This window comes from Poromitra crassiceps (assembly GCF_964638095.1).
Source record: "Poromitra crassiceps genome assembly, chromosome: 16".
NCBI classification, from domain to species: Eukaryota; Metazoa; Chordata; class Actinopteri; order Beryciformes; family Melamphaidae; genus Poromitra; species Poromitra crassiceps.
In genome coordinates, this window is record NC_139645.1 from 6,753,292 (window position 1) to 6,780,183 (window position 26,892).

General features: G+C 42.5%; 2 protein-coding genes across 3 annotated transcripts; one reads left to right on the forward strand and one right to left on the reverse strand.

Annotated features, from left to right (window-relative positions):
• The first annotated feature begins 532 nt into the window (after window positions 1-532).
• On the forward strand, window positions 533-7,675 carry pex16 (peroxisomal biogenesis factor 16). Of its 2 annotated transcripts, XM_083652635.1 has the most exons (11): window positions 533-836; window positions 1,136-1,171; window positions 1,558-1,634; window positions 1,761-1,894; window positions 2,136-2,236; window positions 3,044-3,124; window positions 3,983-4,135; window positions 4,548-4,620; window positions 5,615-5,734; window positions 6,721-6,785; window positions 6,959-7,675. In XM_083652635.1, the coding sequence occupies exons 1-11, from the start codon at window positions 710-712 to the stop codon at window positions 7,015-7,017; spliced, it is 1,026 nt and encodes a 341-aa protein (XP_083508761.1). In that variant the 5' UTR covers window positions 533-709; the 3' UTR covers window positions 7,018-7,675. The 2 variants fall into 2 exon arrangements, 1 of the variants encoding a protein (XP_083508761.1); XR_014553406.1 differs by lacking the exon at window positions 6,959-7,675 and having other exon boundaries at window positions 4,548-4,625; window positions 6,721-6,786.
• Window positions 7,676-12,938: 5,263 nt separating this feature from the next.
• On the reverse strand, window positions 12,939-20,120 carry LOC310791053 (baculoviral IAP repeat-containing protein 5.2-like). The gene is made up of 4 exons (XM_083652768.1): window positions 18,848-20,120; window positions 14,640-14,752; window positions 14,096-14,213; window positions 12,939-13,215 (listed from the first exon to the last, which is right to left on the reverse strand). The coding sequence occupies exons 2-4, from the start codon at window positions 14,750-14,752 to the stop codon at window positions 13,114-13,116; spliced, it is 333 nt and encodes a 110-aa protein (XP_083508894.1). The 5' UTR covers window positions 18,848-20,120; the 3' UTR covers window positions 12,939-13,113.
• Between the last annotated feature and the right edge of the window lie 6,772 nt (window positions 20,121-26,892).

The window sequence follows — 26,892 nt, forward strand, 5'->3', positions numbered from 1 at the left end:
GACGGAATCTGACCAATCACGACACGCGTGTCCACGAAAAATATGTTCCCCCCGGAAACTTAAACCGATGCAGGTTGCTAATGCTAGCAGTGCTTTAGAATTACCATGGAAGCTACGCCGACGAAACCGGTGAAATAAGACCCTGATAGACGTAAACGATGTATCCGCGGCTTGGAGGAACCTCGTGCAAGACGTGCACTTATTCCAGAGTTAAACGAAAGTGATGAGGTAAGTTGCTAACGTTACTGAGCTTATCGTTCGTCTTACTAATCAGCGTTAGCTAACGATAGCTACAGCAGTATACAGCTAGTTAGCTAATGTTAAATTCTGATTGGACGAATGAGCGGAAGTCCCGCCTTTCAACTTCCTCTTCCGTTTGGTGCATGATTCTCCCCCACGAAGTACAGACTGTATATAGCTGCATCTGCCGGATGTAGATAATACAGTCTGTTTTAAGAGACTACGGTGTCGGTGCAGATATAACCTCGCGTCACCAGGCTCTTCTCTAGTGCAGATATGACGCGAGGTTAGTAGGAACGAACATTTCTGGTAACTTGGCAGCGGGGGACACAAATGACAATCGGACCACTCACACGGAAGTTTTGATTTTTAGAGCAGAGCAGGTGCAAGGAGAGGAAAACCAACCGTTATCAAACTGTTTGCATAGTCTACAAACTTAGTGAAGGCTGTATTTTGTAGTAACGTTGACATGTCTAAATTGTACATTGACAAACTGTCTCGTTTTTATGAACGCTACCGTGAGTATGTCACGAAAAACCCAGCTGTCACAGCACAACTTGAGAGTACGGTGCGGACACTCTCCTACCTGATTGCAGGTATTGAAGTTAAAATGCCAGCACACTTACTCATTTTACATAACCACCATGACGAATAAAACAACCCGTAATATTAGCAGTTTACTTCCATAGACCAGCTGGCGACTGTCAATATTGTCATTGTTTCAATCAATATGCAGAAACACTTTGTAGCTAGAGAGTTGTTTTGTCAATATCAACTGCTAATATCACGCCAATATATGCCGCTATTTTCTCTGCTTGTTGTATTCCATAATGAAGTATTCTATATAAAGGTTGTTGATGATATATTACTATATTAAATTTATCTCATTTTGCAGGGCGATTTGCAGATTCCCATGCACTATCCGAACTAAGTAAGTAGGGGCTTAGCATCACTTTATGATACAACGATTGCTCTGTTTAAAGCTCAGTCTTATCCAGCCACAGAAGAGGGCTATTGCTTGACCAATTTATTATGTACTGATTATGTCATTTATTTGTTACAATTACACTATTGATATAATGCTATAAAAGACGTCGGGTCGGTGGCATCATTATCCTCCTTTTCTATCCCAACTTGTAATTTGCTACATAGCCTACAACAATATTCTTTTCCCAAGTACAAATTTCACCACATTTAAATCAGTTTAATCAGAGCAATTCAGCGCAAAGATTTTATGGGAGTTGTTTGGGGCCCATTTTGGCATTATCTGCCCTGTTCTAATTGGGACCGCCCTCCGTGTTGCTCCGTCTTTTTCAGTCTACTCTGCTTCCAATCTCCTGGTGCTGTTTAACGATGGCATTCTACGCAAAGGCCTAAAATGCACGCCGCCTGTGGTGAGTGCCGCACGATCGTTTCGCCTTGGTTTCAGATAAACGTAACGTATTGTTGTTTTGTTCCGTCAGTCTCCGTCTCAGCAGAGACTCCTGACCTGGCTGTCTATGTTGTTTTGTTTCCGTCAGTCTCTGTCTGAGCAGAGACTCCTGACGTGGCTGTCTGTGTTGGAGTATGTGGAGGTTTTCCTGGAGATAGGAGTCGCCAGGCTGTGGGGAGAAGCAGGGCGCTGGCTCGTCATCGGACTCATCCAGATTGCAAAGTATGGCTTCCTTCCTGCTGTAGTACATTTGAGAAGAGGGGGGGGGGGGGATTTGCGCTCTGCACTCAATATATCAATATGTCGATTTTGATTGGATTCATACCGATTAATACATGATGTCCTAAAAGTTTAAATCAATCATGTCATTCATTCATTCATTCATTCATTCATTCATTCATTCATTCATGGTTTAAACTATTATACAATTCCATAAACATTCTTTCCACACATTCATCCCCAGGACAATTTTGCGTATCCTTCTTCTTCTGTGGTACAAATCAGGCATCCAGACTTCGCCTCCTATAATCCCCCTCGACAGGGATGCAGAGTTTGGGAATAGAGGTCAGTTATTATCACCTGTTTATCTTTCACTCTTTGATCTTTCATCACATTTTGACGAGGAAGATATGGTGTTTTTTCTACAGTACAACAATAGAGACAGTCCGCATGTCTGGGAACGCCCACAAAATGTTACAAGATACAAGATAGTTAAATCCCCGATCGTGTCTGCCTGGGCTGGGATATCAGCTAAATTCTAACTTTGCTGAATGGATAGAACGGGGGTTTTTACCCCACCCTGACCACGCCCCCAGCCAGGCTGAGCCAGCTAAACCAGCGTCTGTGATGAGACGTGGCCTCAACCTATACAGTATTATAGGTCATCATTTATGGGAATATTAATTAGACACATAGTTTATTGAGAGATATCACTTGCTGATACCAACATAACTCAACTCGACCAAACACAAATAATACAGCCCATTTACAGGTTCGAACTGCATACATCTAAAACTAATCTTTCACTCAGTGTCAGCCTTGCATCAAAAGCTTTCTGAACTTTATCAATTTATCACTCAATCAAACTGCTAAGTTCATCCCTCAGTTTTCAATTCAAGGCAAGTGAGTTCATAAACAACAGACCACAATCATTCATACACATAAAGACAAGAAGAAATCAAGAGATATAAATAAATACGCTGAACATGTATATAGATGTGTGTTCAGTTCATTGAAATAAACAAAGCCGTTGATGGGACTGTAGCGGTGCCACAGGTAAAGCTCTTATGGTACGTCTGAAGTGATGTGAGTGAGATTCTCCTGCATTTCGTTACGACGACGCAGCACAATAATCTCTTCTGCTCTGCGTAGACGATCATCACGAGGAGCACAGAGACGACCCCTGCTTTGTGGGCCATCGGTCAGGACGAGTCATGAGGCCGCTAGGAAATGGTGAGACCAGAGAAACATCTTGTTGTTGCTGTAGTTAATGAAGATGTCATTCTAACTGTGAAGGTTATTTGATAGCCTTTGGATGTCACTGGCACTGCTGCTCAGTGAGTCAATGAAGTCTCTTGTTTCTGTCTCTGATTACCAGAATGTCCTGGTGGGGGGGGGGGGGGTAATGCAGTTGCCAGATGGATGCCATTTTATTTGATCTAAACACTTGAGATCCATGTTCAGCAGAGAAACATTTACTACATCAAACTCCTGATAATGATAATGTGTCACTGTGCTGTGTCAGACTTAAGTTTTGTTGTGGTCGGGGTTAGGCTTAAGAAGGAAAAAAGTCTGCACACTGTAGCTCCCATTTAGCTCATTTAGGGCTGTACCCAACTCAGAATTCTCTATCAGTCGAATCGGATTTGGCTGTTCAATACGAATATTTGACGATTCTTTTTTTTCTTTTCTTTAAAAAAATAAGACTGTCAAAATTGTTCTGTGTTCAATCATTCAATCCCCGAAACAACTCAAAACAATAGTTAATAACAACAAGAGGATACACTGTTTGACATTGGCAGGCCAGTTTGACACGACGTCGGCGCTACTCGCATAATCGGCTGTGCTGCTCACCCCACAAGTGCAGGATCCTTACAAATGAGACATTGTTGTAAAGGGAATACTGAGGATACAGTAACAGTAGAGATATCATCCAAACACACAGTTGCAAACTATATATTTCAATATAATATTTCAATGGAGAATCTTTCATGTGTAACTGTTGCATGCATTATATGTTGCTGTATTAACGTCGGCCACCTCTCCCTCCTCCTCTCTCCCCTCTGCGTGCGCGCGTGTGTGTTCTGGCAGTCCCCAGCCTGCATGCCAGACTGTGGGGAGTGCCCAGTCAGGAGAGGAGGAGGAGCAGCCTGAAGGAGGAGATGCTCCACGGCAAAGCCACACAGCTGGGGCTGCAGGAGACCATGGCCGAGTCCCTACACATCGCACGGCCGCTTGTTCACCGTATCCTTCCAGAGATATTATATTACTAGAGATGGGTCACCGCAGGCTCCGCCAATTCTAACAAATGGTAGCAGCAAGTCTCCTAAATAGGCGTGGTCAACCATTGACTCAGACTTGCCGAAAGTCTCCTAAGTGGGCGTGTCGTCAGCCGATGTTCTGTTCAGATTACATCCCCGACGAGTCCACAAACGCAGTCTCACACAGGTCTGCTCACGGTTTTATTTCTAAACACACATGCTCGCACAACATATATATCGGCCATTCTACAGAATTGGTTCAAAAACAGGATGAGCAAGACACTCTGAATCCTAAATGATTTTTTTTAAAGATGGTAGTTTCATAGTTTGTCCATACCTGAGAATTTGCTCGTTGAGTGTTTCTTTTTCCTTGAGTCAACACTTCCTGAATGCAGTGCTCTGTCTTGGTCTTTGTGGGAAACAGTCCTGGAAGCCTTGGCTCATCTCCGGAGTCCTCGACCTTTCCAGGTTCAGTTAAGCTCCTCCTCTTCCTCTGCAATATTCTGTTCTGTTTTCTAGAGCCCGACCGATATATCGCTTCGCCAATATTATCGGCCGATATTGGCCGATTACCGATATATCGTATCGGCCGATATGGTGCGCCGATATTGCCGATTCTTTTTATTTTTTATTTTTTTTAAGTTATAGACAGCATGTTGTGTATATTTGATATTTTTTCTTAACTATTCTATTGTGTTTTTGTATTTCTTGTTATTTATAATTATTAAATTCCCAGTTAAGTTTACTCATTGCATTGAGTTTATTAATAAGCTGTAAAATATCCTGCCTACATTACATATTTCAATTCATGTCAACTCATATCTTTGTCAAGTGTTTGATATTTGAGGGTTGCTGATGTGGTGCCTCCTCTGGTCATTAAGGGTGCCTGTTCAGAGGGAGGGGAACTGGTTGGAATAGTGTGATCCTCCCACGTGCTATGTCCTACCGGTGAAGCTTCCCCTGTCAGGTGAAAAGAAGCGGCTGGCTAACTGCCCATGTCTCGGAGGAAGCATGGAGCCAGTTTTCGGCTCTCTCCAGATCGGCAGAGGGTGGAGCAGCAACCAGGATAAATAAATAAAAAATTAGCACTAATGGGGGATAAAAATTGGATAAAAAATCGGGGGGGGGGGGGGGGGGGAATATCTGTATTTTTTTACTCCCTAATATCGGTATCGGCATCGGCCTCAAAAATCCAGTATCGGTCGGGCTCTACTGTTTTCTAATAAGAGCCATTCAGGACCCTGTTTGTCCCAAGATGTTGGCCAGATATTCCAAGTCATTGGAAAGATAAATAATAATAATATCACTTCACTCCAACCTCTTGTTCTTCTGTGAACATCGACACACAATTGTGACTCTACAAATTCACAATATGAGTCACATTGACGTAGTTGTACAGGAAGTGAGCTTTGAAGATGATGATTTGCATGACATGACCAGCGCTTGTCTGTTTTTTCTCTAGTTTTGGTTTACTCAATGACACCAACTTTCAAAATCGATGGGAGAGGGCAGAGATGAGGAGAAGAACCTTCCTCTTGCTGTACTACCTTCTCCGTTCACCCTTCTATGACAGATACTCAGAGTAAGTGCCTGACTGGTTAATAGGGCTGGGTATCGCCACTGACTTCCCGATACGATACGATTCCGATACACAAGGTCCCAAGTCGATACGATTTCCGATACGATACGATTCGATATCAATATTTTAGTTACAATACCAGTTTTGCTTTGATAATGGAAGAGATTCTCAAATAACTAATGCTGTAAATTGTACAAGGAACCCTCTAACCTGGTGCATTATTAAAAAATATTAATATTTACATTAAGAATTGACCATAAAGCAAGCAGTTACATCATGTAATTCCTTTTTATTTAAACATGACCAACATAGTCATTCAACATCTTATCTTTCTTTACAGTCTTCTGTCTCTTTCTTTACAGTCTTCTGTGAGAAGCCAAACAAATTTAGATCTCCACTATACAACAGAATCATTGAACAGCAGCATGTTGTAAACAGTGTTTCATAAAGTATAAATGCTTTGTAAATAAAATAAAATAAAATACAGCTCATGAACATTTCCAGTTCACAAACATTATAGTGCAAACAGATTTGAGGTCTGTACATCTGGCTCATGGTGCATGCACAATGCACATGTAGCCTACAGTATTTATGTTTTTGTTTCAACTACAAACATAAATAAACGTCAACTTGAAACTATGTTTTAACTAGCACACACAGCCTATAATATTATAGCCTATGTAAAAAAAGAAGAAAAAAAAGTAAAATGCATTTTAAAAGATCGATACTGGGATTTATGTATCGATACTTGTTCCTTCACATGAATATCGATTCAATATCGATATATCGATTTTTTTAACCCAGCCCTACTGGTTAATGCTGCATTTTATTGAGGAGGGTTAAATTAATTCAATGACTTTGTTTCTGTTTGGGTTGATAAAAAGGTGTAGCTTGCCAAAGTCCTGCTGCCCCTTAAATACTTTTGTTTCCCTTAAATGATCTTAAATTGTGTTTAAACAGTTGTCTTTGCTCTTTTGTGTTTTTCCCAGAACAAAGATTATTTTCCTGCTGAGACTTCTGGCTGATCATGTTCCAGGCATCGGACTGGTAGCGCGTAAGTACGGTACTACTAAAAAGAAAGAAGGAAAGAATAGAATTAACAGTGCCTGTTGCCTACAATGAATATCACACTCACTTTCATTTTCTCATTCACAGAAAAGATTCCGAATGTATTGTAGCCAAGTTTGATTGATTGTCACTGATTGATCTGATTGTCTGTCTGCTCAGGCCCTCTGATGGATTACCTCCCCATCTGGCAGAAGATCTATTTCTACAACTGGGGATAAGACTTCCTGGATCTGCTGAGATCTTCAGACATATGCAAGAAACAGAGGAAACGGCAAGAAAGGAACTGGTACTCCGTTGCTGCAGGCAGTAGGACGTTTCTCACTGAAATACTCGCCACATTGGTCCAAAAGCTATTTCCTATTCCATCACGGATCGATGTCAGGCAGACTGTGAGCACTTTTAAGTCGCCCCGTAGCCTTGAATGGTTAATTACTTCTATTCTGGCAATTATATTTAATAAGAGTTCTCTTTGACTAATGTGATTCTCATTCTTTTTTCGTAATTAAGAAAGATTACAAAATGTTCTGTTGTTTTCTCTGTGTGTTTTCTGGTGGATGGCATGGCACCACACCCTGTTGGCTCGATAAAAGCCAAACTGCCTCATGTCAGGGGAATACTGTTCTAAGACCTTCTATGATGTGCGCCATCGTCCATAACAGTGAAGACATTGGAATGCAAATGGGTAAAGTTGTTGGTTGCATATTGTGTTTAAGATCAAAAGTTCCTTTGTTATTTTGTATTTCATTGATCTTACCAAAAGTCATTTCAGTGGTTTTATTTGTCTGAAGAATGTATCCTTTCACCTGTCGATGCAGCAGTGTTTCTGTCACTATCGGCACACAAAAAAACTGCAGCTAACAAGAGACCGCTTGAAACCAAGCAGCCTTGAGTTTGTCCTCCACAGCTAAAGTTAGCAATACTCAAACACATCAAACTGGAGCAACAAACTACTAAACAAGCCTCTCCTCCAGCAGCAGACATGGAGCCTGCGTTCTGCATTCTGGATCAAATATCGGAGACACTTTTTCACGCCAACCTAAGGGTGCCCGACAGGTACACACGAGGAAGTACCAGTGGAATCAAATCAAAACTAGAAGTGCACTCAGAGTGCAGACCTCCGCCAATTAAGGCCAATATTCAAGTTTGCTATGATCAGAACGCTTAACCCTGACGTACCCATATCCCCTAGCCACACCCCCCAGCTACAGCCCTCTTTCTCTAGCCCTGCCCCCTTTCCTGTCCACGCCCCCTTTCACCACCCAGATACACCTAGCCACTCCCCCTCCCAACCTTGTGACCCCAACTTTATGACCTTCCTATCCCTATGGCCCCTTTTCCTTAGCACCACTCCCTTTCCTTACCACTACCCCTCCCACCACCCAGATACACCGAGCCACTCGCCCTACCCACCCCTTGAACCCAGAATCTCTCTGACCTTCCTAACCCTAGCTATGGACCCTTTTCCCTAGCCCTGCCCCCTTTCCGGTCCATGACCCCTCACCAACCAGATACACGTAGCCACTCCCCCTACCCACCCCTCAGACCCCAACTCTAATGACCTTCCTATCCCTAGCTACGTCCCCTTTTCTGTAGCCCCACCCCTTTCCTGACCACACCCCATCCCACCACCTGGATACACCTAGCCACTCCCCCTGGAAAACCGACTCTACGACAACCTTCCTATCCCTAGCGCAGTGGTGTATAAAGTACTCGAAAACCATACTTGAGTAAAAGTAAAGATATCTTCCCAGAAAAAGACTTTGGTCAAAGTCACTCATTAGAATATTACTTGAGTAAAAGTCTTAAAGTAAAAAATCAAGCAAAAGACATGCCTGGGCTTGAGTGGAAGTCTATTTCTTCTTCTTGACTTTTATAGCCATTGGCAAACGTTATGTTGCATTACAGTAGGAGTGGGCTATACAGAGGTCAAAAACACTTTTTTGGTCAATTTTATTAGGTCTCAGTTTTTTTTTATTCCATTCGACCTATCTCAACATGAAATTACAAAAATTTTGGCCTGGGGTCCAAGAAAAAAGTGTGCAGGGCACAAATCCAAGATGACCACCGTTTTCCTTGAAAAATCACATTTTTAGCCATAACTTTGTCATTTCTGGGTCTTTTTACTTGGTTTTGGTGTCTAACCCTATGTTTTGGGGGTCAAGCAATCTATTTATGCATCTAGAAATAGTTACAAACCATCAGATGTTGAGTTAATACCTTTTTTGACCAAATTTACCTCCTTTTTCACCTTACCATATTTCACTATTATGTTGAATTTCAGGGGCATTGCTTAAAACATAACAGTTTTCTCCTAGATAAAAAGTCCCAGGCTCTTCAAACTGCCACAGGCACAATCTGCTGCCCAATAGTATCCTGGATGTCATCAGTGCCAGGTGGTCGCTGCCAAATTTAATCTCCGGTACCAACGCGCATGATGCACACGGAAGGTTCCGTCCCCATTATCATCAAGGTAAAACCCAATATACCATATTTTGATGCCTCTCATCCCAAATGAGAGCAAGTGATTGGTTGGGCTGGAACATAAGTTCTTACTGAGAGATCCCCTCTGCCTTTTTGGCTCCTCCTCCTCACAAGGAAATACCACCGCTTCCTCAGCTTGGTAATCATCCCAGAGGAGCACAATTAGGATCTCGATCATCTCTTTCTCTGATAACTCTGGTATTGGATCTCTTGCCTCAAGTAAGTCTTGAGCTCAGGTGACTTCTTAAGGACAAGTGCCTTCACTTCAGTGAGTAGTGACAGATGTAACAGGCCCTCCATGTTCTTTGCACTTCACAAGTTTTCAACAAAATCATTGGCCCTCACTTTCTTTTGCAGATTCTCTCTCAACCTCTGTTTCTTCTTCTCTTTCTGTTTGTTACTCCATGTCACCTCCACTGCATCCTGGTGTTTAAGGACAGCAGTGGTTGACCGCTCAACTTCACTGCCATGTCTATCTGTTAGCATAAAGGTAATCTTTGATCCCCTTTGCCCTGAACATCCTATTTGAGTGTTGGGCTGACTGGGCAGCAAGATATCCACACTTGGCCAAGTACCTCTCTGCATTCAGGTTGTTTGTTGGCAGGTTTTTCCGTTGGTCTGCAGTCAGTGTATAGAGAGGATTTGCTCGTGCAGCATCAGGATCAACATCCTAATACTCATGTTTGCACTGCAATTCTGCTCCTTTCGACACACATCTCTCCAAGAAGAAGGTGATCAAGATCACTTTGTGGAGCATTGTCTTCCATTTTGACATGTGTCCACTCTACATGATAACTAAGGCTCTCAGCTGTCACTGCAGAGCTTGGGAAGCATGTCAACCAGCAAATCCTGGCTTGCTGTCTCAACGCAGTTGAGGAAGGGCATTGTCACCCTGTACATAAAATTAGCAAGTGCTTTAAATCCTGCTATTATGAAGTCATTCTCAAGGTAAATGTTGCATGCTCGAACAAGAAGATTATTTAGCAGTGTCTCAAGTAGCTGTTTGATGTAGGGAATGCAATCATAGACTGCACCTGCCTGGTATCCAAGTCTAGTAAAGCATCTCTCTTTGTAGAGGCTAAATGACTTGTGTACCCCAGCTTCCTCTAGAATCAAGTCAAACTGTTCTTCTAGGGATGTTGTCTTCCCATCTCCCTCATGTGATTACAGTAATGTTGACTTATGACAGCGGATGGCCTATTTCACAATAAAATTCACCATACAGTATTTTGTGGTGAAATAACAGTTAAATATTGTGAGATGTTGGTAATAATTAGCAGTGTAGGGTTGCTATTAATATTATTATAGTATGTCAAATTCAATCTGTTGTGTAGCTGTTTGTTTTTATAATTTACCAATAAATATTAGGTCTACGGGCATGGTTCAAAATTGAGGTAAAGAAGGGTCAATTTGATCATAAATATGTATTAACTCAACATCTGATGGTTTGTGACTACTTCTATATGCATAAATAGATTGCTTGACCCCCAAAACATAGGGTTAGACACCACAACCAAGTAAAAAGACCCAAAAATGACAGTTATGGCTAAAAATGCGATTTTTCAGGGAAAACGGTGGTCATCTTGGATTTGTGCCCTGCACACTTTTTTCTTGGACCTAAAGCCGAAAATTTTGTAATTTCATGTCGAGATAGGGCAAATGGAATACAAAAAAACTGAGACCTAAGCAAAACAAAAAATTATCCATTTATAGCCCACTCCTAATTACAGCCACCAAATGGAATGGCGTGTGGATCGTTTTAACGTAACTTGCAAACTAGGAGCACTGATTTGCCAAACCTGATTGCTTGCAGGCTACGCAATTTCTTCTGATTTTACTTTGTAACTAAGATGCTTGGGGGAAATGTAGTGGAGTAAAAGTATCCATTTTATTTGGGAAATGTAGTGGAGTAAAAGTGAAAGTTGACAAATATAAATACTCAAGTGAAGTACAGATACTCAAAAAATACTTACTTGGAGCTGCCATTTCTTTCCATAAAAGTTCTTTGCTACTAGGTTATACATCTTATATCATACTACACACACTCATCTTTGGTCTTGTTTCACCTTCATTTGATGCATTAACCCATTGGTCAGAACGACACACATTTCATGTGACCCATTACCCATTGGTCGGAATAACACACACAAGATAGCAAAAACAGTTGTTGCAAATGCAACAATATCTCACAAATGAAAAATATATTAAAAAACAAACACTTTAACACTCAATAAAGTGTCAATAACTGTCAAATTAAATGACAGACTGACATTTGATATTTTGTTCATTGTAAACAAAGACAGTACTTCACTACTAGGTTATACATCTTATATCATACTACACACACTCATCTTTGGTCTTGTATCACCATTTGATGCATTAACCCATTGGTCGGAACGACACACATTTCATGTGACCCATTACCCATTGGTCGGAATAACACACACAAGATAGCAAAAACAGTTGTTGCAAATGCAACAATATCTCACAAATGAAAAATATATATTAAAAAAAAATACTTTAACATTTGATATTTTGTTCATTGTAAACAAAGACAGTACCGTACTTTCCGCACTATAAGGCGCACCTGAATATAAGCCGCAGCAGCTAAATTGCATGTTTGTTACATACATAAGCCGCACCGGACTATAAGCCGCAGGTGTTTTAATGTCTTATCAGCGGAGACCGTTTTGAGTCCTTACCCTCATCGTCGTAACACAGCCAGTTCGCCGTCTTTGCAAGCACGACGTTAGATTATAACTAACTAGTTGTGTGGCTTAGCCTTCCAAAATGTTGCCGTTAGTTTTTTAGAAGTTAATACATAGAATTGGGAACGTTACATTCAATTTCATTCAGACTGTCTTTCTGGCTCAATCGTCGCCATTTTTCCCCCGGAGCGAGGGAGGTTGGGAGGAGGAGGGTGTTTTACAGTAGTGGCTGAGAGAGCGTAGTGGCACAGTGCTCCAAGCAGGTCGCGAGGCACATTTTTTGCAACATCATCCAATCAGGGTCTGTCTGTCTTGCTCTCGTTCTGTCTCTCGTACCAAAATCCATAGATTTAGGAGGTCCCCTAGTGGCCATTAGCTGTAAAAATCCATAGATAAGCCGCACCGTTATATAAGCCGCAGGGCCGAAAAATGGAGAAAAAGCCACGGCTTATAGTCCGAAATTTACGGTACTTCACTACTAGGTTATACATTTTTATTTATTTCAGGGACAGTGCAACATTAATGAACATTTTCATGTAAATGTGCCGGATTATAGCCTTAGCTAATTTCCATCCGCAGTCCCTCGACAGGGACCATTTGACGCATTAACCCATTGGTCGGAACGACACACATTTCATGTGACCCATTACCCATTGGTCGGAATAACACACACAAGATAGCAAAAACAGTTGTTGCACATGCTGCAACAATATCACACAAATGGTTGTCTCTCTCAATCCACTATCCAGATTGAGAGGACACATTGCATTTACCGTATACTTCAATTTGATTAGAATTTGATCACATCAGCCTGATCCCATTTACACCTGGCGTTAACATGCATTTTCTGCAATCTGATTGCAATCAGATTGCAGAAATGGTTGTCTCTCTCAATCCACTGTCCAGATTGAGAGGACACATTGCATTTACACTTGTGTTCAATGTGTACACAATGCAATCCCTGACCACCTCCGGAAGTGGTTTGGCCGATCAGATTGCAATCCTTCTTCAATGCGTTTTGGGGGTGTTTACACCTGGCATTTCAAGTGATGAAACACCATCTGATTGCAATCTGATCACAGAAAATGCATGTTAGCGCCAGGTGTAAATGGCCTCATTGATCCTTCACTTTCCAGCCATGATTTTCTCAAGCATCTCCCCACCGGCCTTTTTGACTACATCAATGGCCTCCTCGAATTTTGCGACGGCTTCACCGCAGCTCTTCACCTGCGAGCGGAAGAAAATATATTTGGATCAGATAAGTTGTCAGCGACTCTTGTTCTCACAGACGGTTACAAATTGCAATTTTTAGAAGTCTGTTTTGCTGTTGGCAGTAATGTTCTTGAATGTTACTTGACTTACTTTGACATTTCAAGGCAGGGTAAACACAGGTGTAAACAATCACATTAATGAGGACCCTGGCACTGGAACCCCTCAATGGAATGGAACCATTGGTAATGTTATTGGTTACACCTGGGTTTACCCTGCTTTGAGCGTCAAAATGGCTGCTGTGAAAAGGGTCTATTGATAATATGGCGTATACAGGGTTGCCAGTCTTTTGTAATAGCCTATATCTATAGGCTATTACAAAAGACTGGCCAAGCACTTTTCAGGGACAAATTATTTCTAAATTAAGGGCAAATAATTCACAGAGCTGTTCACATAGTCTCATAAGTCCTCGAATGCAAATTTGTTTCCAGTCATGCATCGGAATTATGCTGCCTTCAAATGGGGTCGTGTTTATGCCATATGAAGCCCCAAGAAGAATTAGCACAGTTGAGTTCCAAGAGGCCATTTTTCCCCCTAAACCAAACATGTCACCTTGTATCCTATTGACACAAACGGGTTTGATAGATTTCCCATTAGAAACCATTATAAACTAACTTTTTTGTTCTTCATTTTTTTAAACAAAAACCATATATTTGATTACTTCCTCTGGGCATTTTGGACTTAAGGACCTCTTTATAATTCCAAGCACTTTCAAGTACTTGATTTGTATTGTTTAAATTCAACTACTTTCAAGACCTGTGAGCTGTGGCAAGTTAACCCTGTGTATAATAAGACAGTCAGCACATAGATATTTTGTGGTGTCCTCAGAAGCACGTACAGTGATAAACTTCTGCCTCTCCTTCTGCAGTGTGATGAACTCCTCCACGGTCAGCTTCATCACGGTCTTCGTCAGGGCCAAGAAGTGGCAGGAGGAGGAGTGAGATTTGTGCTCCTTTCTGGCAAAAAAAAGAGGGAGAGAAAGAGGTGAGGAGCCACACTTTGACTGTGTGCTGCTGCAGATAAGAAAAAAGCAGAAAAAATATTCCTTCTCAAACTACTTTCTACAAGTGCTACTATATTACTTCAGAAAGTCTTAGCTGTCATACTGTGTTGCATAGTTGATTTCTCTACTGTTGACAAAATGTGATATTGTAAGTCCCTTTGGAATCCACTCGCAAAGTCTGGGAATATTTCTACCATGGCCCTGGTGTAAAAGTCCATGACTTTTCCACAACTATATTTCATCTTATCAAATATTTTTCTGTGACCTTAACTTTACAGGCTCCAGAGGAAGAATTGGGAATTTGACTAGTAACACATTAGTTAAGGTTCATTTGTAACGTTAGATGTCCTAACTGTAGCCTACTGAACAGTGGTCTTACTCTGGGTCATCCTCCGGCTGCCAGCTGTCCAACTCTTTCTGGCAGAAGAAGCACTTGACGAGGTCCTTGGGTTGGTTTTCTAAAGGGCTGTAAATGAATCCAGCTTTGGCCATCTGCAGTGAAACCACACATAACCAGACAAAATCCAATCAACAATAACAGACACTTTTGCTAAATAACGCTACTTCAAAACAGCTTTCAAAACTTTGGCTTACGTTAGTTAGCTAACGTTGTCAGCTAAAAGCAAAACTGGCTACTGCAGGGAGTTATTAATGAGTGCGTTTTGAATTGCATGCACACAATAAACGGATAACTGAATAATCAGGTAACTGGCAATAATCTGATTTCCACGTTTACATGCACTTAGTAAATAGTGTGAACTCACCTCAAAGTGTGTGAGGTGACATTGAATGAATAAACCTGATGACTCAGCAGTAGCTAGGTGTGTTTATCGGTTTTCTCTTAAACTGATAACGGCCTTTATCTGATAAAGGATGCTGTTTACATGACACCTGAATAATCAGGTAACTCTAGAAATCCACTAACCAGTTTATTAGTGTGCATGTAAACGCACTACTGTCGTTGATGATTCTGCGTTAAAACTTACCCCGCTAGCCAGGGTACTCATACTTAGCATTAGCTAAGGCTAGCGGGTAGGTTACTTACATTTTCAGGGGTGCAATAGCCTTTCACGATTGGCCAGCGCACAAACGTTTTCAGTCGGTTTTCATAAAAATACATTTTGGTATTCTCGTCGGTGAAAAGATCCATGCCAGCAAACGTACTCTCTGTTAAATCAGTAAAAAAACTAGTGTGGATGGCCTCTGCTCTGCTGTCCCTTCACTTTTCGCCTTCTGGGAGCGACTTGCTGTGGCAACTTAGTCTGGGCACCTTCCACCCCGCTTTTTGTCATGGGGGCGTAAACCCCGGACCCAGAATTAACACCGGATGGCAATGCGCCTAACAACGTCTTTGTTGCCGTTGGATTGACGCGGTGATGTTACCTAAACTAGAGTCTGATCAAAACAAAGCTAGCGTTACATAAAACAAAACGTTTATGCAATATGGCATCTCCGCCACCACCGCCTGACACACCGGTCAAAACGGTGAAAGAGGATTCTGATACTTGGGTCAAATTGTCAAGTTAACGTGAAAGTTGACGAGCTAGAAACGCTGCCATCCGGTCTAGGGCGGGCTCTAGGCGGGAACCAGTAGGGTGACAAAATCAATTGTGGGCGGGAGCCAGGCTCTTTCTCGCCGAGAAGAGCCTGGTGACGCGAGGTTAGTGGCAACTTGAACTAAGGGAATTGCCCACAATGCATAGCGTTGTGACATATATAACGGGCGGAAAAGGCTGCTATCTGCCAAAAAATAAAAGAACGCGCGAAACGAACGCGGTGTTTGCGAGTGCGCTGGAATGCCTTAAAGGTCCCAATTCGTGCAGCTGTAACCTCTTAAAAACGTGTGTCTCTCGTCCATAAAACATGATTCTGGATTAATTTGTCGAAAATATAGCAACCCCGTTTGTTGTGACGGAGTTGTCCCTTCCTCGTCCCAAGAATGATCTGTTTCTATAATATTCAGAACTAACAGTTCCCATTGGCCGCTGAGGGAGAGCCCGCCCCAGGCTCCCAGCTGAAGTATTATCTGATATAATAATAGACCACCAACGTTGATTCACTTGGTTCCTTTACTGAGCATGTCTGGCAACGTTACAGCTCCAACAAGAATGTTTACATCCGGGTGACGTATTACGTCGTACCACGCACTGTACAGGTCTTAAAGGCATATCACAACATCCCCCCTGTTTAGCTGGAGTGCCCCACAGATGATAACAAAACATATTATAACAGTCCTGTAGAATAGTAAACAACTAAGTTTCAGTTTGCAGCATATATCTTCAATATCAATTTACCACACATATGGGTTAGGTTTAAGTGCAATTGTTGTTACTATAAGATTTTTTTCTTCTTATTCTTCTATAAACGTATATATGAACATGAACCTATAGAAAATATAGAAGACCTCAGCAGAGTAGACTGTTGCTGCTCAAGGTGTTATTAGACTAGTCTACACATAGTCTTTGTAGTGAGCTGGTCTTGTTACAGTCCTTCCAGATCTTGTGCGTGTTGGATTTGGACTCCTGAGCTCCTGTGTGTCTGTTCCTACTTTGCGGGGTGGTGTCGTGGACACCTCTGCTGGGTCGCTGTGACTCTTGTTAGCTTCGTTTTGACGTTCAGGCTCTACAAAGCGGATCTTCTTTGTGATTTTCTGCACATGTGGATTGTACAGCTCACGCAGATGGCTCCTGCAACGCCTGACCTTGTTTCCGTTTGGTGTTTGAACAATGTAGCTCCTTGGCTCATTGCACTTTTGCAGAACAATTGCAGGGTGCCATGTTCCTCTCTCTTTATTGAGCACAGTCACATACTGTCCAGGGCAGAGCGGTGGGAGTTCCCTGCGGCTGCTTTGGTCATGATGCTCCTTCATGTCAGCTGTCCTCTGTTCTAGGTGCAGTCGGTGTCCCTCCTTGCCTGGCTCTGTTCGACTCGGCAGCAGAGTGGTGACAGGTCTCCCAAAGATCAGTTCTGCGGGTGATGGTAGCTTACTATCAATAGGTGTCGCCCTGACTTGTAGTAATGCTATTTGTAGATCACCTCTATGTTTCAGTGTTTTCTTCACTATTGATTTGATGTGCCGCACATGCCGCTCGATGAACCCGTTGCTTTTTGGGTAGTGGGGTGAGCTTGTAATGTGTCTGATTCCCCAGTCTGCGACAAAGTCCTTGAAGGCTTGCCCTGTGTACTGCGGTCCATTGTCTGTCAGTATCTCGTCAGGGCGCCCGAATAGCGACATGTACGATCTCATTTTCTGGGTAACTGCCTGGCTAGACACAGGCATGGGTATTTCATCTACAATCGGATATTTTGAATATCTGTCCACTGTCAGTAAGTACTGGCGGCCATTGATTTCAAATAGATCGGATGCTAGAGACTGCCACGGCTTTGACGGTATGTCATGCGGGTTAAGAGGCTCTTTTGGATTCGCATCTTGATGCTCTGCACATACATCACAGGATCTGCAAACTCTCTCAATGTCATCGTTCATCTTTATCCAGTACACGCTTTCTCTTGCAAGACGACGTGTTTTCTCAATGCCTTGATGGCCTACATGTAGCTGTTTTAGGGTATCTTCGGTCATGGAGTCTGGAATTAGCACCTGTCGCCCTTTGAATATGACTCCTGACTCCATTGCGAGCTCATCTCTGAACGACCAATAACCACGCAGGTCTTTTGGCAGGTCCTTTATGCTCTCTGGCCATCCATGGTGGATTAGTTCTTTTAGTGCATTGAGTCTGGGGCTCATTGCAGTGTCTGTACGGAGAGCGGCCTGTTTTTCAGAGGAGAAATTTATTATTGCGACAGTGTGCAGCTCTGGGTCCTCGATTTCTGCCTCTATTCCATCTATGCGCTCGTCTAGCTCTATGTCACCATGGTTCTCTGGGTTTGGTAACCGGCTGAGGGTATCTGCCAGGATCATTTGTGCCCCAGGCCGGTATATGACTTGGTAGTTATACCCTTGTGTCTTTACCAGCATGCGCTGGAGTCGCGGTGGTGCAGAATGCAGTGGTTTCGCACATATGGTGACGAGTGGTTTGTGATCGGTTATCACTATGAACGATTTACCGTACAGGTATGTATGGTATCGCTGGATCCCATAAACGATGGCTAACATTTCGCGTTCGATATTGCTGTATCTTGACTGGCAGTCTGTCAGTGTTTTCGAGCCAAAAGTTATGGGCCTGTCATTCTGTACCAAGGCTATGCCTAGGCCTTTCTGTGACGCATCTACTTCAAGAGTTAGTGTTGCGTTTGAGTCATAGTATTTTAAACAGGCGTCATCTGTGATTGTTGACTTCAAGTCATCAAAGCATTTTTGGTGATCTATGTCCCATGTCCACGGCACATCATTTTTTAGCAACCCTCTCAGAGTGTGTGCTTTTTCTGCTAGCTTTGGTATGTATGGTGATAGGTAGGTCAACAACCCTATGAACCTGTGTAGGTCATCCTTGTTTTCGGGAGTTGGCATTTTTTGTATGTCCCTGACCTTAGCTGGGTCCGGCCTGATGCCGCTGGCTGTGTATATGTTGCCAAAGAATGAAATGCAACTCTGTTTTATGGTGCATTTGTCACTGTTGAACACCAGACCTGCCTCAGCTGCTCGTTCCATTAAGTTGACCAGGTTTCTGTCGTGTTCTTCCTCATCTTCTCCGTAGACTGCTATGTCATCGGCTATGCTGACCACGCCCTGGAGACCTTCGAGGATCTGATCCATCTTGGCCTGAAAGAGATCTTGAGAGACACACAGTCCAAATGGCAAGCGTTTCCAGCAGTACCTGCCAAAAGGAGTACGAAACGTTGTCAGGAGTTGTGAGTCTTCATCAAGGTGTATCGACCAGTATCCTGCTTTTGCGTCTAGCTTGCTAAATAATTTTGCATTTGCAAATTTCGGGTTAAGTTCCTCCACAGTTGGAATATTGTGTGGGCACCTCTTAAGGCTGGCATTTAGCTTTTGGGGGTCTATACATATTCGAAGGGAGCCATCCTTCTTGGTGCTAAATGCAAGGCTGGAGCACCAGTCTGTGTGCTCCTCCACCTTTCGTAGCACGCCTTGTTCGACAAGGTTGTTTAGTTCTCCTTGGAGTTTGTCTTTGATATGTATGCTACATTTTCGCGGTGGGTCTATGAATGGCTCAGCGTCTTCTTTTAAGAGAAGTCTAGCGGTTCCACTAAAGTTACCAATTTTATCAAACTGGTCTGGGTATGCTCTTTTTAGGTCTGCACTGGTCGTTATGCGTTTTAGTGGATTCATCTTTCTATCGTGCGTTCTTTTCACGTCATTTGTTTTCTCTGTTATGGCATCTACATTAACAGTTACGATATTTAGCAGTTCACTTGTGGGTAGGCCAACTATAGCTGGCCCTGGTACATCCACTACGTAGAACCTAGCATTAACCCATTTGGATTCTCTGTGCTGGCATGGAATGTCTATAGTTCCAAGGCACGGTATCTGGTGACCACTGTATGCAGTTAGCTTTATGTTATTTTTCTTTAACCTGTTGTGGGCCTGTGATTCATCACCGTACATCTGTTTGTATGTACGGAGTGGAAGCGTATTCCCTGACGCCCCCGTGTCGATTTTCAGGCGGAGAGTGTGTCTATGACCCGGTAGGTCTGGTGGTCTCACATTCAAGACTGTGTATGCCTCCTCTCTCGGCGGTCTACAGTCGATGCTGTGCATGCACTTGTCACTGATGGTGATGGAGTAGAACTGTTTCTGGTATGTGCAGTCTTCCCCGTCCTCTTCACCGTCCACTGCATCGATGTGTGACTCGTTGCGTCTGTGGTCATTTCTGGAAGTCGGGCGTCTGTAGAACTTGTCTTGTGGTGGTCGAGACTTGCTTCTCTGGTCCCGTTTGAAGTGATGCTGTTGTTGTTGTTGTTTCTCCTGTCTTTTCTTTCTGCAGCATCTCGCCCAGTGTCCTTTGATACCACAAGCAGAGCATTCATCTTTGTATGCAGGGCATTGACGTGGCTTGTGGCTTTTCCCACAGTTTTGGCATGTTCGTCCTCTATCCACAGCATGGACTTTTTCGGTATAAGATAGACCAAGTTGCTGTAGCTGCTCATTTCCTGCTGATAGGGCTTCGTATTTTCGTCCCTCTGCAAGTACATCAGCTAAAGAATGACCTTGGGGTTTGCTGTAAAGGTCATTCCTGAGAGCATCATGGGGTGCACTAGCAATAATAAGCTCGATCAGACGCTCACTAAGCTCTCCATCAGTGAACTGGCATTTTTGTGCCAAGGTTCTAGCTCTGGTCACAAAATCATCAATGCTCTCATCCGTTTTCTGTCTGTACTGCATCAGTTGTAGCCTATGGATCCTGAAGTTCACATTTAATTTCAATTGGCTCTCAAAGAAATTCCACAGGTCATCAGGCTTTTTCTTTTGAGCTTCACTGAGCCCACTGGCATTAAGCCTTTTTAGTCCATCATCTCCAATGCCACGACATATTTTCCTTGCCTGTTTGGCTGCATCTGTTATTCCCTCATCTTCCATATAAAGATTCATCTTTTGCTTAAACAGTGAAATAGCCTCACTCAGATCCGGGTCGGACCAGTTCATGGTTGGGAATTGCGATGCCATCTCGTCTGCACACAATTAGCCTAGCTCCCGCTAGCTATCAGCACTGCAGCTCCAAACAGCGATAGTAATTATCCTCGGACAATCAGCTGTTTATGTCTCGTCGGGCACGGAGCGGCACCTCTCGCCGTTTATGCGCGGTAGTTTTCCGCTGCCACCATGAAGTATTATCTGATATAATAATAGACCACCAACGTTGATTCACTTGGTTCCTTTACTGAGCATGTCTGGCAACGTTACAGCTCCAACAAGAATGTTTACATCCGGGTGACGTATTACGTCGTACCACGCACTGTACAGGTCTTAAAGGCATATCACAACACCAGCGGCCAATCAGATTAGCGTCTGTGGACCAGCACTCTAGGTTGTGTCTACAACTAACGCTATCGCTAACTTAACGTTGCTACGCTAAAGAGGACATCTCAAAATGCCTAGACTTACCGAATGCACCTCCGCAGTTGCTGGATCACGTACAGTTGGCGTCGCTCCAGCTAGAAGTGTTAATTTTGTGGCTATAGACAAAATGGTGCAGGTAGCTTGTGTGAGAGAGACCCGCGCAGTATTCCCAAAGAACTTTTATGGAAAGAAATGGCAGCTCCATATTGCCCCATTGCAACATCAGCGCCCAGCAGCCTCCGCCATTTTTGATTTTTGGAAACGTGACAGCGCCAAAAGAACCTCGCAGTGGTCAGCTGCGGTAGCGCTGGCCCCTATAATCAGCCTCTCTAAACAGTCTCAACGGGAGAACACTCTAAATTTCGTGGATTCACATCTTTTCTGGGCGTACTGCAAATCTTGATTGAAGTGGTGTAGTGCAGGGATGTAAAACAACAAACATATTGTGGAAACTAAGCAAAAATTTTCGTTTTTTTCTTTTAGTTTTTTTTAAGATAAATAGCTAATGAAAAGGTTAAAAACACAGCAACGCACTTCTGACGGAGTGGACGACAGCCGCATTTGCGCAACAGTGACAACACAAACTACAGAATTAACATCTTTTCCGGGCGTATTGCAAATCTTGGTCTATTCTATTTACTTAGCCTATACTATTTACTTATTTATTCAATGGCAGGATCAAAGCAGAAACATGTAAACATTCATTCTGAATTTAATTTATTAAATAAATACAGCACTTTGAAATCATGGGTTCAGATTGACTAATTCAATTTACTGATTTATTTATTTCTAAAGAAAACACATTTATTGATGAAAGATCAGCTCCATGTGTGCTTATACTGTATATAGATAAAGCTGCGTTAATTTGTCCCAATGAGCTTTCACTCTAAACGGGATGCTATGACTGACAACTCAAAGTAGTACTGGATTTATACAATCTCTTACTTTTCTTTGATGGCAAATCCTGACAGTTTCGTGGTGGCTTTCTCTTTAACTCCACGTCCAGTGGATGTGGTGGGTTAGGGCAATCAACCCTTGTGGGCACTGCATCCAGTTTCAATCCTGCATGGGTACATGACAGACAGACAGAAAGACAGTTAGATAGATTTTATTGTCCCCAAGGGGAAATTCATTTTCACTCTGTACATTACATGTACACATATATATATATATATATATATATATATATATATATATATATATATATATATATATATATATATATATATATATATATATATATATATATGCTATAGAGAGAGAGAGAGAGAGAGAGAGAGAGAGATGTTATATATTGTTTGATTGTATTATGGATATTTTTCAGTAAATACATACACATCAGACGGTGTCTTAAACTGGCTGGGGTGAAAATGTGCACTGCACACTCTGTCCGCTCAGAGCTTATCCTCATCAAAGTTGAATTCCTCAGATTCTGCACCCACCTGGCACACCTGTAAAAGGCAGAAGCATGTATTTATTCCTAAATAATTTGTTTGTTCCTTCATTGATTTGTAGGCTACATGACATTTTAATTATTAAAATGAACAAGAACTGCTGAGAGTAAGAAAATGGGGGTGGGGTAAACTGGAGGGGATTCAGTTCCAAATGCTAAAAGGCAAGCTTTGATGTTTTTGGATGTTTGTTCATAGTGATTAGTGGAAAAAGGTGACCGATACCAGCTAGGGCAGACATAAAACCATTCAGAAATCTGCCTATTTCGGGATGAAAAGGGTGACTCACCTAAAGGTGACTAGGTTGTAACCCTGGTCATCTAGTTTCAATTAACTAGTTAGCATGTAGGCCTACATAATATCGTGAACACAGCTTCAACTTGAAAATACTATAGCCTCAGAGCAAGACTAATAGCCATCATTGTTCACGGTCGTGAATAATTACCTTCCAGGGTCTTTGGGGAAACGATAAAAGGCATGTTGTTTGAGTCAGAGTTTCTGCAGTTAATTGCTGAACAGAGCTTATTTTTCAACTTTAAATTCTCCTTCCCCGTCATTGTGTCATCTCTTTCTGCATTGTTCTGTTACTCCTGTTGTCTGAGCCTTGCGAGGGAGGGTGAAAGCGCGGCTCCAACGTCCAGCTGACTGTGACTGTCTTTATAAAACTGTAAACATATAAACCATATACACTTATAAAACTATATATATAGGCTACTGTAAAAACTGCGCGTATCCTCATCAAACATCCATTCCTCCTATTCTGCACCCACCTCGCACACCTCCCGTAAAAGGCAGCGTGTAGGCTATTTGTAGGGAAATTGGCGAGTTTTAACAAACTGCTTTATAGTGTTTTTACCAGTTCTAATGACCGAGACCGGGTTTGGGAGAGGAGGAAAGGGTTAGGGTTAGGTTAGGGCTGTGGTGGTACTGCAGGCTCCACTTGCGGCTTGAATGGCCCTCCTAAAAGGCCTCTCGTGGATTTGTTGGGCTTCTTCCTGACGGAAGACACAGGCTGGGGCGCTAACCAATGCTGCTCCCGGGATCAAACATGATCAAAATATATATTTTGTTTGAGATAGATTGTCATAGGGCTGATTGCTGCCTTAAGTTGTTTTTCTGCCATTTTATCCAAGTCACATGAGTTATCACTATATTCTGGTAAGTGAGACTATCCTGACACACAAGGGGCATTGTGAGGACATACACTCAACAAAAGTGAAGTTAACTCAAATGAAGCAATTTTAGGATCTCCCAGTATTTACTGCAAGGTTGACATTAAAGGAGAATTATCATTAGCTATTCACTCCCATGCTGATGGAAGGACGGGTGAAGTTTTTTTAGTCCACAAAACATTTGTGACAATTGACATAAATGGTGACCAACTTTCAAACATATAAAAACAACAGGAAACCACATACTGCTTGTCTGGCAGCGTCAGGTTAGGATTTAGCAAAACGACATGAAAAACAGGTTTGCGAGTCTGGGAGAGCGGAGTCAATGAAGACAGGAGCAGACCGCAAATGTTTTCCCTCTTTATTAACATATCGAATAAGTCCATTTTTTGTAGCCTACAAATAAATAGTTGAATGTTTCATCATTTCAATCCGTGTGTTAATGATCTTTTTGGACAGTTTATCACAGGGCGGGACATACATTGTCAGGCATGGCCACAGTAAGGGGAAGAAATATGACACTCAAATCTATTCCGCAGCCACAAAGAAAAAGAGATGAGGACGTTTACAAAAAAGGTTTCCAGACCTGTTCATCTACTGGATACTGTCGATAACAATCAATCATCATAACTGTGAGCGTCAAGTCTGCCTGGAATGCAAAATGAAGGGACCGTCCCATCGACATATAAAAGATATATATATATATATATATATATATATATATATATATATATATATATATATATATATATCTCAATGGACCGTCCCACAGAAGAGTGATCAGTGACAGAAAAATGATTCATCCATGTCTGCCTTCCTGCTCGCTGTATTTAGACTATTCTGTCTTTCATCACAGAAGTTTAAATGAGACATTTGGTTATATTCACGTACACACCACTTATCCTACAAGTTTATCGAGTACAGCTGCTTATTGCATATACCTAACTAACATCTGGTAGAAATACTAGGTAAAATGGCAAGACAAGGGCTGTTTTTTCCAATAACAGGGTTATTTTATATATGATGACAAGGTTAGGTAGAAATACTGAAAGGGTTCCTTGTCTCCAGTAAGGCATACCAGTGCCCCGTGTTTACAATGAGGAGACAAATCATTTTTGACTCGGGGCAAAATCCAACAAGCCAAACAAAAGTCAGGAACATTTTCCATCGGCCTATATGTCTATGAGACCCCTTGAACCCAGAATCTCTCTGACCTTCCTAACCCTAGCTATGGACCCTTTTCCCTAGCCCTGCCCCCTTTCCGGTCCATGACCCCTCACCAACCAGATACACGTAGCCACTCCCCCTACCCACCCCTCAGACCCCAACTCTAATGACCTTCCTATCCCTAGCTACGTCCCCTTTTCTGTAGCCCCACCCCTTTCCTGACACACCCCATCACACCACCTAGATACACCTAGCCACTCCCCCTACCCACCCCTGGAAAACCGACTCTACTACAACCTTCCTATCCCTAGTGTGCCCCCAACCCAGATTGGATCCGCTCCTAAATGTAATGAGTTCTTCTTTGGCCCGTGCTACACCTGACCATGTTACACCTGACCATGCTACACCTGACCGTGCTACACCTGACCATGCGTGCTCCACCTGACCGTGCTACACCTGACCGTGCTACACCTGACCGTGCTACACCTGACCGTGCTACACCTGACCGTGCTACACCTGACCGTGCCACACCCGACCGTGCTCCCAAGTTTCATGACAATCGGCCCAGTAGTTTTTCCGTAATCCTGCAGATGGATCAAACGGCACCTCCTTGGCGATCTGTCTGATAATACAGAAGTACAGGAAGAACAATCAGATGTCTCTTGCGTGTCTGTGGAAAAGTTTAGATATGTTCTCCCTCCCCATGTTTTTTTGTTAGTAAACTGAACATGGTATGTATTTCCTATTAAGTTTACATGAAATGAAATCTATAATTAATTCTGTTATTTTCTATTTTGTGTATGTGTGTAATCTCATCTCATCATTTTGTTTTTAGTTAATTAGCCACTACAATAAAGGCGCTTCCTTTCTCGGCTGATTTTTCAAGTGGAGTGCCTGGACTGTCCTTTTGTTTCCAATACTATTGGCGGCGTAGCCCTTGGCGCGTACGGTGAGGGCTTTGACGCCCGACCATAAATGCTGCTTAACTTAACTAGATAATACTTAATAGAATAATATACTTCAACATCTGACATAAACAAATTCAACGTCTGAATTAACAGTATAGAAATTATTAGTTTCTCTAAAGCAGGGGTGTTAATATAAATTAATTTTTGTTCACGGGTCACATAAGACCCAATTTGGTCTCAAGTGGGTCAGACAAAGAAAATCAATGCCTAATCTATAAATAACAACACCTCAAAATGTTCCTGTTTCCTTCAGTGTAAAGAATGGGGCCTCCAGGCAGGTACATTTTAGGTTTCACAGGGGCCTTTTCTCAGCTACCATAGGCCTATATCATATCGCTTGTAACTGCATTACAATTGACGGTAACTGCGATTCTTCTGTATATTCAAGGGTAAAGAAAATAGCCTACCATTTAGTGATGAATAGGCCTACAGAAAACATGAATAGGCCACTTAATATTGTAACTTGCTCCTCAAACCTGGTATGATTCATTTTAGATGTCAAATCCTGAGCTTGAAAAATTGGATTGAAGGACTGCTCAGTGCAATTTACCCACTTTGCAAAGTCATCATGTGGGCCGGTTTGGACCCTTTGGAGGGCCGTTCTGGCCCCCGGGCCGTATGTTCTTTGCAAAGGGAATCATGCAGCATGGGAGGATAACTGCCCAAAGAGGACCTCCTTTATCCACTAGGCTACTATCTCTATGGAGATAGTCTACCGAGAGATAGAGATCTAGAAGGAGGCCTAGGCATGAGGAAGTGAGACAGGAAACTGAAGAGGTCAAATCAGACAGGAAGTATGACAACTTTTGTTTTTAGATCAGGTGAAGTTTCTGGCATTTCTGGCGATGGTAATTAACTGTACTGCTGGAATGGAAAAGAAGTCTGAAAACATTTG

Bases quoted from the DNA above. Each gene is read 5' to 3' on its own strand.
- LOC310791053 (XM_083652768.1), bottom strand. From the start codon at position 14,752: ATGGCCAAAGCTGGATTCATTTACAGCCCTTTAGAAAACCAACCCAAG. The intron at 14,214-14,639 runs GTAAGACCACTG...TTTTTTTGCCAG, and splicing joins CAGCCGGAGGATGACCCAGA to AAAGGAGCACAAATCTCACT. The intron at 13,216-14,095 runs GTACGTGCTTCT...TTCCGCTCGCAG, and splicing joins AGAGGCAGAAGTTTATCACT to GTGAAGAGCTGCGGTGAAGC.
- pex16 (XM_083652635.1), top strand. From the start codon at position 710: ATGTCTAAATTGTACATTGACAAACTGTCTCGTTTTTATGAACGCTAC. The intron at 1,172-1,557 runs GTAAGTAGGGGC...CGTCTTTTTCAG, and splicing joins CCATGCACTATCCGAACTAA to TCTACTCTGCTTCCAATCTC. The intron at 1,635-1,760 runs GTGAGTGCCGCA...TGTTTCCGTCAG, and splicing joins TAAAATGCACGCCGCCTGTG to TCTCTGTCTGAGCAGAGACT.